General features: G+C 38.7%; 4 protein-coding genes across 4 annotated transcripts; all 4 read left to right on the forward strand.

Annotated features, from left to right (window-relative positions):
* The first annotated feature begins 537 nt into the window (after nucleotides 1–537).
* LOC110852707 (tektin-B1-like) lies at nucleotides 538–4,455 on the forward strand. The gene is made up of 5 exons (XM_022100819.2): nucleotides 538–2,261; nucleotides 2,324–2,496; nucleotides 2,841–3,043; nucleotides 3,128–3,362; nucleotides 3,816–4,455. Exons 1-5 carry the CDS (start codon nucleotides 2,006–2,008, stop codon nucleotides 4,266–4,268), a joined length of 1,320 nt encoding a protein of 439 aa, XP_021956511.1. The 5' UTR covers nucleotides 538–2,005; the 3' UTR covers nucleotides 4,269–4,455.
* On the forward strand, nucleotides 4,362–5,949 carry LOC110852708 (ras-related and estrogen-regulated growth inhibitor-like protein). Its single transcript, XM_035853743.1, has 3 exons — nucleotides 4,362–4,413; nucleotides 4,605–4,781; nucleotides 4,835–5,949. The coding sequence occupies exons 1-3, from the start codon at nucleotides 4,362–4,364 to the stop codon at nucleotides 5,413–5,415; spliced, it is 810 nt and encodes a 269-aa protein (XP_035709636.1). The 3' UTR covers nucleotides 5,416–5,949.
* Nucleotides 5,950–7,124: 1,175 nt separating this feature from the next.
* LOC110852710 (glycoprotein 3-alpha-L-fucosyltransferase A-like) lies at nucleotides 7,125–10,954 on the forward strand. Its single transcript, XM_035853819.1, has 4 exons — nucleotides 7,125–9,216; nucleotides 9,431–10,065; nucleotides 10,145–10,194; nucleotides 10,279–10,954. Exons 1-4 carry the CDS (start codon nucleotides 8,881–8,883, stop codon nucleotides 10,557–10,559), a joined length of 1,302 nt encoding a protein of 433 aa, XP_035709712.1. The 5' UTR covers nucleotides 7,125–8,880; the 3' UTR covers nucleotides 10,560–10,954.
* A 132-nt stretch (nucleotides 10,955–11,086) lies between these two features.
* Nucleotides 11,087–13,142, forward strand: LOC110852613. Its single transcript, XM_022100721.2, has 6 exons — nucleotides 11,087–11,491; nucleotides 11,567–11,748; nucleotides 11,814–11,985; nucleotides 12,394–12,612; nucleotides 12,692–12,918; nucleotides 13,006–13,142. Exons 1-6 carry the CDS (start codon nucleotides 11,401–11,403, stop codon nucleotides 13,099–13,101), a joined length of 987 nt encoding a protein of 328 aa, XP_021956413.1. The 5' UTR covers nucleotides 11,087–11,400; the 3' UTR covers nucleotides 13,102–13,142.
* The last annotated feature ends 31 nt before the right edge of the window (nucleotides 13,143–13,173 follow it).

Genomic DNA, 13,173 nt, shown 5'->3' on the forward strand with positions numbered 1-13,173 from the left:
ACAAAACCAGACAAACTTTTTTGTGAGTAGAATCCGCAATTTGAGATTAGGCTTTCATGAAGTGAATAGATGAATGAAATTGCCGGGATACGGAGGATAGCAAGCGTGTGATTATTATTATTGCCGGCTTGTTAGCTGTGTTAGCCGTCATCAGATTCGCGTCACTTTCTCCACCTTGTCACTTGTCAAATGAAAGCTATTTATGATCATTCCGAGAAACGTGAATTGGTCACTGGTTCCGATTACATGGGATGAAAATTTGAGTCATGTAAACGAGTTTACTTGAACGAAATTTAGTCATTTTCTGCCATTCTTCTTTTATTCAGATGGCACACAAATGTACAGAAATGCAATTAAATTTGCACAATTTGCACATGCCAAAATTCGTGACGTACATAATTTTTTCTTAATTTTATGAATATTAGAAGTTTATGACATCTTTATGAGTATTGTTTTATTTTGTATTTTTTCAGCACTCACTGTTCGATACCTGACGAAAAGATACATCGGAAAGTACAAGTCAAACACAGGTAACTAAAGAAAGCATCTTTATTCCCATTTGCAAATTTTTTTGCATACTTTACATACATACATATGCTCTTACCCATGAAAAAAGAACCAGAATATATTATGAAGACGAGGTTGACTCATGTTTTACTCCTACAGTTCAAATATAGAACGGTATTAGTGCGAGGAAAGAGATCGAATAAGTCAGAGTTAGCAAATCCACTTATTTTTCTAAATTCCAGCTGCCAATTTTACTTTTATTATTAAGCTGCTTACTCGGTCGTGAACATGTTCTGAATATTCTCCAGCATAAAAAGCGTGATAGGGCAACAAGGGACCAAAACCATGGCCCTCACTTTACACTTGCACGTGAACACCGAGTGACTAAAGATCTATTCTTGTCGGGAAAGCAGATATCCACATTTTTTGGTGGAGAGGTATGTTCAGATATCCACCTTACTTAAGTACGAGTGGACTGGATATGTACGAGTTATGAGGTGTGATATGAAACCTTTTTGATCTCATTTTCGTGCCCGGGCATAAAAAAATGTGAAAAGTGCTGAGAAACCGTACGTACATACGTACCTGGCAATAAATTGAGGATTTATTGCTCAGATGCTGTGAATTGGGTGGAATTATTGCAAACTTTCTCCCACTCGGGAGGAAACTCGCATACTGTGAGTGATTGGATTCATGAAGGGGAAAAGATCAACTGCAAATTGGCTCCGGACATTTCAACTTGTCACCTATGTAAAGTTATTACAATACGAGAGCTGATTGTGCCGGTCCTGATCCTGAATATGTAATTTGCTCGCCATGAAAGTTTGAAAAGGGCTAAAATTAGGTGCAAAGTGCCAATTTGGGATTTACTTTTACTTTCAGTTGGACACATTGTGAATTAAACTTGAAATTCTATATTTAGAATAGAATTAGATATACCGGCAAATTGAGCCGGTCTACAGTAAAATGATGCTATTTTTGTAGGTGAGATTTTCTAATATAGAAATCCTAAGCCTACATTTTCATTGTCAATTGTGACAAAGTTCAAGTATTTAATGGTGTGGCATCTGCTCGAGATTTAAGCAGATTTAAGCAGATCCTACATAAATGAAGTTATTATACCAGTAGATTTAACAAACGGAATGATGAGAAGTAAGGTTGAGTCGTCCCAAACGTCTCAATTTGCCTCTTTTTTACCTTCCACAACTCATTTCGAGCTGCATGAAAAATAATAATGTTCCACAATCATATCGTCAACTTCGTCTATTCTTCCTGGATCGACTAAACAGGCCAAACCCTAAATCTTACCTTCTTGCACTCATGGCAACTACTTTCACCTCAAATCAAACATCGTCGTCCAGCGGAGCCCAGCAAAAAAAATCCATCTGCACATTCTCCCTTCATAAAAATCCAATTTAATCCAATTCCAATCCAGCAAAAAAAATAGAAAACATTCACCAAGTGTTTTACCCCTCTTCATATTCACTCGTATCTTGAAATGCTGGGGAAGATTACATGTCGTCTCGAGAAGCCTGCGGAACGAAAGAACAAATCCGACTGGGATCACTTCACTTGGAATTTTGCCAACCTAGCCGAGCAGCAGAGGGAGGACACCCTTCGAGTGAGACATGAAGGACGCACGGTTCGAAATGAGGCTGGAATTCAGGCGAGATGGGACACGTATCGAAACAATAACCGGATTCGGGACAGAGTCACGGAAATTGACAATTGGCGCGTCGCCTTAGAACAGACAGGTGCATATGGCATACTTGTTCTTTTGCATGGATTTAATTAAAACCAAATGTTTTTTCAAAAGTCTCCACGATTGATATGGAGCTCAAAAAGATGGACCCTGCCAAGGAAGCGGTTGAACAAGCGATCGAAGTCAAAGTGCTGGACTTGGACATTGTCAACGAGATCATGAGCATTCGAGAACAGCGGCGAGGGAACGATTATGTCATGGATGAGGCTCAACTTGAACTAACCAAGGTGAAAAGATACGTAGTGTTTCGTTTCTGGCGGGTTTGATACATTTCTTGCACTGAAAACCAAGCAACGCAAGAAATGCGAGGTGCAAGAAAGTGCAAGAAATAAGCGCCATCTAGCCACGCGCCGTATGAAGTATAGCGCGGCGCGTAATTTCTTGCGGCTTGCATTTCTTGCAGGTCAAAATACCTGCAAGAAACCACTTTCTTCCCGTTATTTCTTGAAATTGGTTACTTGCACCCGAAACACCGAAGAGAAAGACCACCACGACGACCACTTTACATATTTTATTTGTCCCAGTCGTCTCATAATAATTAAAATTAACACCTCTTGAATTATTATTGTAGGAAACTTGCATCATAAAAGATGCCAGAAATCTCCTCGAGAAGAAAGGCCAAGAAGCCTGGCATCAAATCGCTCGTCTCCAAGAAGTTCGTCAACACATTCTTCGCGACTTGTCGGAAAAAATCCTTGCCTTGGACATTGACCGCTACTTGCTCAACTTGAACGAAAGCTCGACCGAGATCGCCTTCCGTCCAGATCCACTCCGGTCAGAGTTCTATTATGCCAAATTAACATTTCAATTTACATTCCGTATTTCATCAATTTACATTGTTCGCTATCTTTATTACAGAATTCCGAAGGGGATGATGACCCCACAAGCTTGGGAAGAACAGAGTCGATACAACAAACTTCGAGCAGATAATGAGCTCGCTACTTCCGTCAAACTCCGAGAAAGCATGTTACTCACGATTGATCAAACCTACAATGATATCCGATCACAGAGAGAAATCACGGATTTTGCGATGCGGAAACGGCTCCATGAAATGATCAAGACGGGTGATGACTTGCAACATCAGAGACAAAAGGTATCAATAATTATAGTGGAGGTTGAACCAATGTATGCGTTCCGATTTTGAGCAAATTAGTGTCATTCAAATTACAAATTTAATTAATATGAAATTTGCAAAAGGCACGATCTGCCAGTGCTCAGGTTTGGCGGAGATATTTTCATCCAAAGAGGAGAAAACGAGTCCTAAAGTTAACAAATTGGACACTTTCCAAATTTATAGCTCGTTTTCTCCTCTTCAGATGCAAATATTATTTGCATCTGAAGATATTTGCCAAATATCTGGGCCAAACTTGAACATTCGCAGATAATACCTTTTGAAAATTCAATTTTAATTAAATTTGTGATTGAATGACACTAATTTGATGAAAATCGGAGGACATACGTTGGGAAACCTCCATTGTCAGATTTAGACACTTATTTACCCCAATTTTTTGGTACATTTCATTAAATTTTTACTAATTGTTTACAGATTTTGCAAGAAATGTGCAAAGTAGAGCGAGAAATCCGTGACTTGGAAGATGCCCTTTTGGACAAGACGAACAAAATGAAATTGGCCGAGACTCGCCTGGAATTCCGAACGTACCGCTTTGGCGTCGAGTTGACCCGAGATGACGCCCAGTACGGCCTGAGCCAAGAAGTCCTTCAACTCCGCGCCGTTCTAAAAGCTCTCCAAGCCAAGATTAATGACGCCAAGAAGGCGTTGAACATGCTGCAAGGATTTTTGCAAACTTTGGAGAGTGAGATTGAGAACAAGAGTGAGGCGAAGGTCATTGAACAAATGGCGTTGGACGTTCGAGGACGTGTCGCAGCCTCGGCGGAGACTCCACTTACCAAAACTGAGAGAAATATTGCTCTCTCGGCGACCGTTCCGGTGCCCGAGGATCGGAGGAAGCAGAGCGGAGAGATGGGTCGAGCATGCTGAGTGAAACGTGTTCCTCATAATAATAATTAGAAAATTCATAAAAATTCTCGGAAATTAATGACAAGAAGACAAGAAGATTTAATGTGCAAATTAATGTGGCATCAAATGAAAGGATTAGTCGGATGCATGATTGGAATAGCAAAATGTGAATGTGGAAGTCTCTCAATAAATATGGCGTTACTCAATATTTCTGTCATTCTCACAATATGCATCTCTTATTGACTACATACATATGCAAAATACTTATGAATGAAATTCTGAATAATTTTAAGAAATTTACAAAATTATGTAATTTAAAATTCGGAATTTAAATTCAATCTCACTTTTTCTCCACAGATTTGCTCTACACGCAAACCCTCGCCGTAAGCAGTCGGACCTCCCTTGACATCGAGATTGTCGACATTTCCACCTCATTCATCGACGGCCCTGAGTGCACCGAACGTAAAACATTCCCCGTGGAAGAAATTCACCGTGCTGATGGATTCGTCATCGTGTATTCCATTCTGGACCGGAGTTCATTCTCGACAGCACTCCAAGCTCTCGCAGACATTCAGAATATCCATAAATTCCACGACATGGCCCCCCATTCCAACCCGTCGTCGTGTTCTCCTTCCCCCCAACAACAGCAGAAACAGACCCCCTCGTCCCCGTCCTCCTGATAGGGAACAAGTCTGATTTGGGACATTTGCGCAGGGTGGACAACTTGGAAGGGGTCGCCGCATCGGAACAGTATGGCTGTCAGTTTTACGAACTATCCGTGGCTGAAAATTCACCCGAAGTTTATCAAAGTTTCCAGGCTTTGATAACCGGTCTTATCGCGACAAATCTGCCCCCACCGAGGAGGAAGTTTTCAGTCAGTAAGATGTTGACAAGTCTTCGACTCGGGAGGAGTAACTCGCCGTCAAAATCGACACTCCCTGTGCCCACGTCACCGGCGTCAATTTCGGACACAAATGTCGTCACGAGTGATTACACGACGCCATCCCCCAATTCGCCACGGACAAGCAGAGAGGGCAGTCCGGGAGTTTTGAAGGGGCAGCAAGCATCCGAGGCGTCGTCTGTTACCTCCACCAGCATTTTTCATAAGTTGACAGATTTCCATTCCATAAAAAAGAGGCAAAATTCTCCGCCGATCTGTTCTCTTTAAATTTGAATAGTATGTAAATATGCTGAATTTTTATGATCTCAGTGGTATGACACTTTTAATTTCCACTTTTGCAATGCATAATTTTAAGTGATTATCTATGTTAGAGAAGGATTTCTCGATTTTTGTTGTATTTATTTATTTATGTACCTAAAGCATAGAGAAGCATACAAGTACTTGAATGTATTTATGGTATATGTAAGAGGGAGTGATATTTATGGTATGAAACTGGTAAGACAAATGCTAAATTAAAGAATGAGAGGTACCTGATTTGCAAAATATAACTGTATATATAAATTTATGGATAGGATTGTTGCGGATTATTTGGTGCTTGCAAAGCTAAACTGTCAACTTAACCATAAATTCAAGCATAAACTCTCCATCATTGTGTAATTAATTGTTATTGAATTCATATGTATAAACTTTAGGTATAAAGAATAAGAGTGATGCATGCAATTTAATGTTACCATTACATTATAAACTTACTCCTTGTAGTAGTAATAAAGCTGTATTCTAGAGCAAGTGCAAAACTTAAAACGAGGGGTCTGAATTTTTTAACATTTCTGTAATCCAATCCTTTCGGTGAACATATACGAGTCGAGTTCATATTTCACACGTTAATATTTTACCATATAAGTAAGTGAACACGTATGAACATACATGAAAGAACAAAATTCCTCCAGCAGAACATGCAACTCATTGCCAAGTCCTTGTAAGTACTTACTTTAATCATACGTATGTATACTTGGGCTGACTTGCGAAATTGTAAAACTAACACTCTTTACTATACATAATCACATCACATCACATTTCATCCGTGCACTTCTTTAAGCAAACACTATAAAAATCTTTACTTTCATTACTGCGAGCTACAAAGGTTTAGAAGACCTTTACATACATTCTCAAGTGCATAATGCGAGCGAATATGTCAGCTTTAGTCCAACGAGGCTTTTAGTTATTAAGGGGTGAAAGCCCTTTATAAGATCGTTATGTCCGTCTGTCCGTCTGTCTGTCCGTAGCTCCGATAACTTTTGAACGAAAAGACATAGACACTTGAAATTTTGAACGTAAACTCCTAACGTCAATAGAGAGGACGAGTTCGAAGATGGGCACTGTAGGTCACACCCATCAAGGTCAAAAGGTCATGAAATGTCATTTAAAGGTCAAATTGCATACATGCATCAATTTGAATTGAAATACGGATAACACACTTCTTTCACCCCTTGGTTACATTCGTTGTGACGGTTTATTAACTTAACTGTCGGATACTTGTCAACTCGGAGAGTGAAGTGGATAGGCCAGGTCCTAATTGAAACTATTTAATCTGTCGAAAGAACGCGACGACGTGTTGAATTTACATAGCTGCAAAGCAAATAAAGAAATTTCTTTCGTATTCGCTATTCACGAATCATGTTCTTTTTATACTACATATCAAAACCTATGTTCAGTTCGGTTTTCATTTAGCCCGAGATAACCTGTATAACACATATTTTCACCCCATATGCACACACCTATCGTGTCTCGGACGGACTGACATGACGGTTCCATAAGCCCTGACTCTGGCAAAAACTAGGCACATTATACATCTATCAATATGAAATGAGACAATTACGTACCTACATAAGAAAGAATTGTGCTAAAGATAAGAAAGAACGATATTGATTCGTAATTTTATCAGAACTGCTTTTACATATTACAGAGTCCAATAGGTAGGATATTCGATACAGTATTTTTATTGGTTAACTCATCTCTAATTTCCCATTGTACATACGTATTTGATGTCATGTCATGTTTTTGTAATTGTTGAGCAGCACGAACCAACAAATAACGAACGAACGCAAGTAAGCAAGCCGTTGTTTAACTATCCACGCTCCCCACAAATCCATTCCTTTCCTTCCAGATATCACGCACTTAAACATATTTTTATAAGTATTTAGTTGCCTTCTGTCGTGTACTTGATTCGGTCGGTCGGTGGTTCTTGTCGTACATACAGATATTTTCTTTTCCCAGGCAAGTTGATTTTTGTGGGTTTGTTTTGAACACGGAATATTGTGTCATTCCGTGTCTCATGGTCCGTCCGTCGGTCGGTCATGGAAGAGAGAGATACATGCATAATAAACATGAAAAAAAGAGGATTGAAACAAAAAACGCGTAGTTGGATTTAGATATCCATTCGGTCAAGAGAAAAGGTTTTGGGGGGTGGATTGGATTGGATTTATTACTCGTGTCGCAGCTATTGAAACAGTTTGAATGCAAAATTCACAAGGAGTAGACACATATTTTGCATCAGCGTAATATAACGTGGACAAATTTGTACATACGTCTGTAAACTGGGGAGACTACAATATATAGCAAGAAAATATGGCTGTTGGAGCATATTTATTTTCAATTACAAGTGAGACCATAATATAAAGTGGACGCAATTTATTGGAGTTTAAGCCGTGTACATACTTCAGCTCTTGAGCAGAAGCACTTGAAGTTAATTTGCATGGGGGTCGAAGAAGTGGTGCATCGTATTACAATGCATTCTATTCTACATGCAACTTGGTGCAACGACCAGAAAAAAAGTGTAGGGCAATAAAAATACATACAAATTCAGTGCTCATCTGACAGGAAGTGGATAAAATTGCACTTATGTAGGTACACTTAGGTACTTCTTATCACAAGATAAAAATTGAGATGAAATGACTTCAAATGGAAACTAGACAGTGTTTTTATAACGGCCAACTAACCCGAACTAAAATTTTGAAAGAGAAGATAACCGTGTTAGAATCCAATCAATAATAAATTACTAAGGCAAACAGCTAGTGGTGGTTGTGAAATATATAAATGCGTGACAACGATAATCAATGTTTTTTTCTGGAGAATTGAGACAAGCTAACAAAGAACGGTTTCGTCAAGTTTCGTGTGTGTCGTCCTTCCCTTAAAAATTCCACTTACTTACATATTTTCTTCTATTCTCGACATGCAGATAACTATCTGTTCCATGCCCATTTGGCACGGAGAAAGTTATAAGTGAGACTATTACATGTGTACGTACGTACTTAGGATTAGTGACAATCCTACCACCACCACTGGATATGTGTACCTACCTACCATTACAAAATACCATTTTATTCGAAATTGTCCCCCGTGAAGTGCGGATGGCGAAATTGGACGGATATATTATTCAATCCTGTTCTATTATGCAGTTCTAACCGACTTCCTCTGTGGGAGTCTCAATTTGTACGGAACAGTAAAGCAGGACCATGCATTTCCTGTACGTTGTGAACAATAGGTTGACGCAGTAATTTGCGAAAATTGTACAAAAAATGTAGGAGGACGAAGTTCCTCTCCGTCCTGAAAGTTCGAAATGTCCACCGTTTTTTTGGACCACAATTTGGGACCTTTAACTAAAAAGTGCATCTTAAAAAGTTTCCTTGAATCAAGTAAATAGTTTGGAGTTCAGGATTGATTTGCAATGTCAAAATGAGATCTTTAAAATATTCTTGGGTCGCTGTCACCCTCATTTCTCTGTTTTTATTCTATTTGTTCGTGTCCATTCATAAACTGGATGTCAGATATTTGCATTATAGTGAAAGTGAGTCAAAAGAGGGGAATACCGAACAAAACGAAGGTTCTTATCGTCCCTACACATATGTGAAAACCAGTTTGGAACAGGAAACTATGGATTTGAAGACTGAATTCGGGAATTTATGGAGACCAACAACTAATTTTACAAATCGCCATAAAACAGATAGAATTTTAATGTTGGAAAATTGGACCAAAAGGCTGACGAACTCGGTGTATCTCAAATATGCAAAGGTATATAGAAACAGTGGCCGCGGAAGCCGTGGGGACATGTGGGGACATTAACATTGCAGGATAGGGAAGGTTTATATAACATGGGGGGATGACGGGGACATCGAATAACCGTGGGGACATTGTCCCTCTGTCACCACGCTTCCGCGGCCACTGCATATAAATTTAATGTCAAAAGTTTCTTTTAACGGCTAAACTTTATTTTGTGCATATTTAGCCAAAGAAAATCTTAGTTTTCGATGGATTCGAAAGCTACTACGGGGCCGAAGAAAGGCTAAAATGCCCCTTTCTGAGCCCCCATGAGATGAAACGACTTGAAGAGAAGTGCCTCGTAAAAGAGGACAAACTATTTGGTGGTGACAATTATCTTGGGTATGATGCTCACGTCAGTGTCCGAAATTGGAAACCAGTCGTCATTGAGCAGAAGATAGCTTCCCTGCGACACGTTTACTTCATTCAAGAATCTCCATTTGTCACGAAATATGCAGATTTAAGAATTAACAATGCTCTCCTTGCTTCCTACTCGAGTGACTCGGATGTCGTCATGCCGTACGGATACTTCCGCAAGTTCAACAATACCACGACCAGCACCACAAATTTCGTCAACTACGCCAAAGGAAAGACGAAACTTGGAGCGATCGTGGTTTCGAATTGTGAAGCGAAAAATGATCGGCTAAAATATGTCAGAGAGCTTCAAAAATATGTTCCAATAGATATTTATGGAAATTGTGGGTCACTCCAGTGTCACAATTGCTTCGATAGGATAAAAAAAGAGTACAAATTTTACTTGGCCTTTGAAAAGGCCAACTGTCGAGATTATATTACAGAGAAATTCTGGACAAACGCTTTAAGGTAAAAAGAAAAATATGTAAAAAAAAAAAAATTGACTCGAATCAAAATTTTGAAAATCTTATTTTTGTCCATTAATCAGAAACGACATCGTCCCAGTCGTGATGGGTGCACATCCAGAAGATTATAAAGGTAACAAGTGAATAAACTTGGAAATTTTTAAAAATAGTTCAAGAATTTTGTAAAAATGTAAAATTATTTCATTAAAAATTTTAGCCCTTGCCCCACCAAACTCGTACATACACATTGAAGACTTTGCAACTCCGAAGGATCTCGCCAATTATCTCACACTTTTAGACACGAATGATATCTTGTACAACAAATATTTTGCTTACAAACAACTCGGCAAAGTTGTTAATGTTTGGGAACAATTTTTCTGTCGGCTTTGTTCATTACTTCATTACGCTGATATTTTGGAGCCTCCCGTGTGGGAGGAGGATGCATCTTGGGGAAAAGTTAACCATTGTTTAGATCTAAATAGGTGGGTGTGGAGTTAAAATTCTGCTTAGATTTTTGGACAATTTTAAGCAGTGTTTAAGGTCCAAAGGACCACTTGCAAGAAATGACGGGAAGAAAGTGGTTTCTTGCGGGTATTTTGACCTGCAAGAAATGCAAGGCGCAAGCAACCACGCTCCGGCGCTATACTTCATTCATACGGCGCGTGGCTGGATCTGGATGGCTCATATTTCTTGCACTTTCTTGCAGTTTTTTGCACCTTGCATTTCTTGCTTGCAGTGCAAGAAATGTTGCAAACCCGCAAGACACGGGTTAAATCGATGCTTTATATACGGTCCCTAACACAAAATCTACTCTGAAGATAATGCTATGTTTGATACTTCCAATTCTACAGATAACTTTCAAAATAATAAATGTATATCTAATTTTTGTCAAATTGTGTAATCAAATTGTATTCATTTTACTTCAGTTCCTCAGCATTCGATGCAAAATTATGCAACCGGAAATACAAATGTGTGAGATATCGATAATTTTTTTTACTGAATGCGATAACTAAACCTTTGGCACAACCAGACAGATTGCTAACAAATTTATGCACGTCACAGTTTGGATAAAATATTTAATAGAATAGCATTTGACATTGCTTGGTCCACGCTCAACAAGCACTTGTTGAATAAGCTCTTATCAATGATTCACGTTATCGATTCGTTAATTGTCATCCGGTGTTGCGAACAGGGTTAAATTTTAATTTCTATATCCATTATTTTTATACGTGTCAGGCTTTCCTGGTGCTGGTGGTGGTTTTTTAAGGATTATAACAAGATTTTACAGAAATATTGATTCTTATTAGTACAAAAATTAAATACTAATCGATTAAAAATAATGACATCGTTTCACGTTATCATGATTAAAATCATTTTAACTACGACGATAACCCTGCTATCGTGCCATCCAAACTTAACCTCAGCTAAATGTAATAATTCATTTATACACACACAAAAAATATAATTGTTCCAAATTAATAATTAAATTTTCAAATTGAGTTTAGACGTGTCAGAGAATTATCCACAAGAAAGCGTACAAATCGACTATCTGAAATCCAGCGAAACTTTTCAGACTTCTATGGATGTGGAACAAAGTGGAAAATTTTCCTTTAGCATCGCTTTAATCTCCTTCGTGTGCCCCTTGGCGCAGGAAGATGATGATCCCCCATATTTAAGCATTTACACGGTAAGCACATAATGATGTCAATGACGAAAGACCTGTTTGAAATTTTCTTGTTTATCTCTAATTAGAGGAGAAATGGGCCTGAAGTGGCACAATTTCCTTGCAAAAATAAGAAGCAGAATAACAATTGGGAAGCTCTGGAATCTGTCCGTGGTTCGATCTGGTTCAACATAACTGCCTCGCCAGGTTGGAAAGTTGACTGGTCAGCGAAAATTGTGGGGACTCTTTACCAAAATGAATGTATGCGAAGTTAAATACAAAATTTACTACGTACAATGGAGGTCTCCGAGACACAGATTTAGACCAAATTAATGTTAATCGATCGCAAAAATTAATATGACATTTGCAAAGTCATTATCTGCCAATGATCAGGTTTTTCAGAGATATTTACATCCAAAGAGGAGAAACTGTGCCATAAAGTTGACAAATTTTACACTTTCTAATTTTATTCAAGGTTTTCTCCTTTTCTTGTGTAAATATCTCTACCAAACCTGACAATGAGTATTGGCGGATTGTGTCTTTTGCAGATTTCGTTCTAATTAAAAAATGATCGAATGACATTTTTGTTTAAATCAGAGTGCAGAGAGATTGAGCTGATTAGTGACTTGTTTGATGGTCATAATTAAGAATTATTAAACATTATTTCAGACGCAACAAATGGACAATGCGCTCCAGGATATTTTGATTGTGACGCACCAAATGAAAAGTGTGACGGAAAAAATTTGGGACGAAATTTTTCAGAACTGCAGAAAATTCATGAAACTGCTGGAACTGCAAGATGCATCCTGAATAAACTGGTCTGCGATAAAACACCAAGTTGTGCCATGCTATGCAATCCAGATGAGGTTGATTGTAAAGGAGGTGGAGGTGATGACGCAGAGAACTATATTTGCATTAGGTGTATGTATTTTCGTACTAAACTAAACTATAATCCTGTGCATGACAGGTGATGATGACGATGATGACGATTTCGGAATTTCCATCTGGGTCTATATTGGCCCAGCAATTGGCGTCGTGGCAATCGTGGTGATAATCCTGCTCTGTCGATACTCTCGAACCTGTGGGGTCACCCATACGCCGTCCAGGATGAAACCAACGCCACACGCACAACAGCCCCAAAGTCAACCACAAGAACCATCAGCTCCTGCTGCGGAACTGGATAGACAAATTATTGTGTCTTTTTTTGCGTCCTTAATTTAAGAATATGCTGAAGTGTTTTTGGAGGATGATATGATTGACTACTTAATTAAAATTTGTTAGGGGGCCGTCGTCATCCCCATCGTGTCCGGTCGGATGGATACCACCAACAGAAACCCGGCGTACCCTCCATCATATGAGGAATCAATTGCACAATAACTTCATAAAATGCTTCAGACTGATTTATAAAACAAAATTGCTATAAAAAATAAATACTTTACAAATGTAACA

The sequence above is a fragment of the Folsomia candida genome, unplaced genomic scaffold (genome assembly GCF_002217175.1).
Source record: "Folsomia candida strain VU population unplaced genomic scaffold, ASM221717v1 Fcan01_Sc007, whole genome shotgun sequence".
Lineage (NCBI taxonomy): Eukaryota > Metazoa > Arthropoda > Collembola > Entomobryomorpha > Isotomidae > Folsomia > Folsomia candida.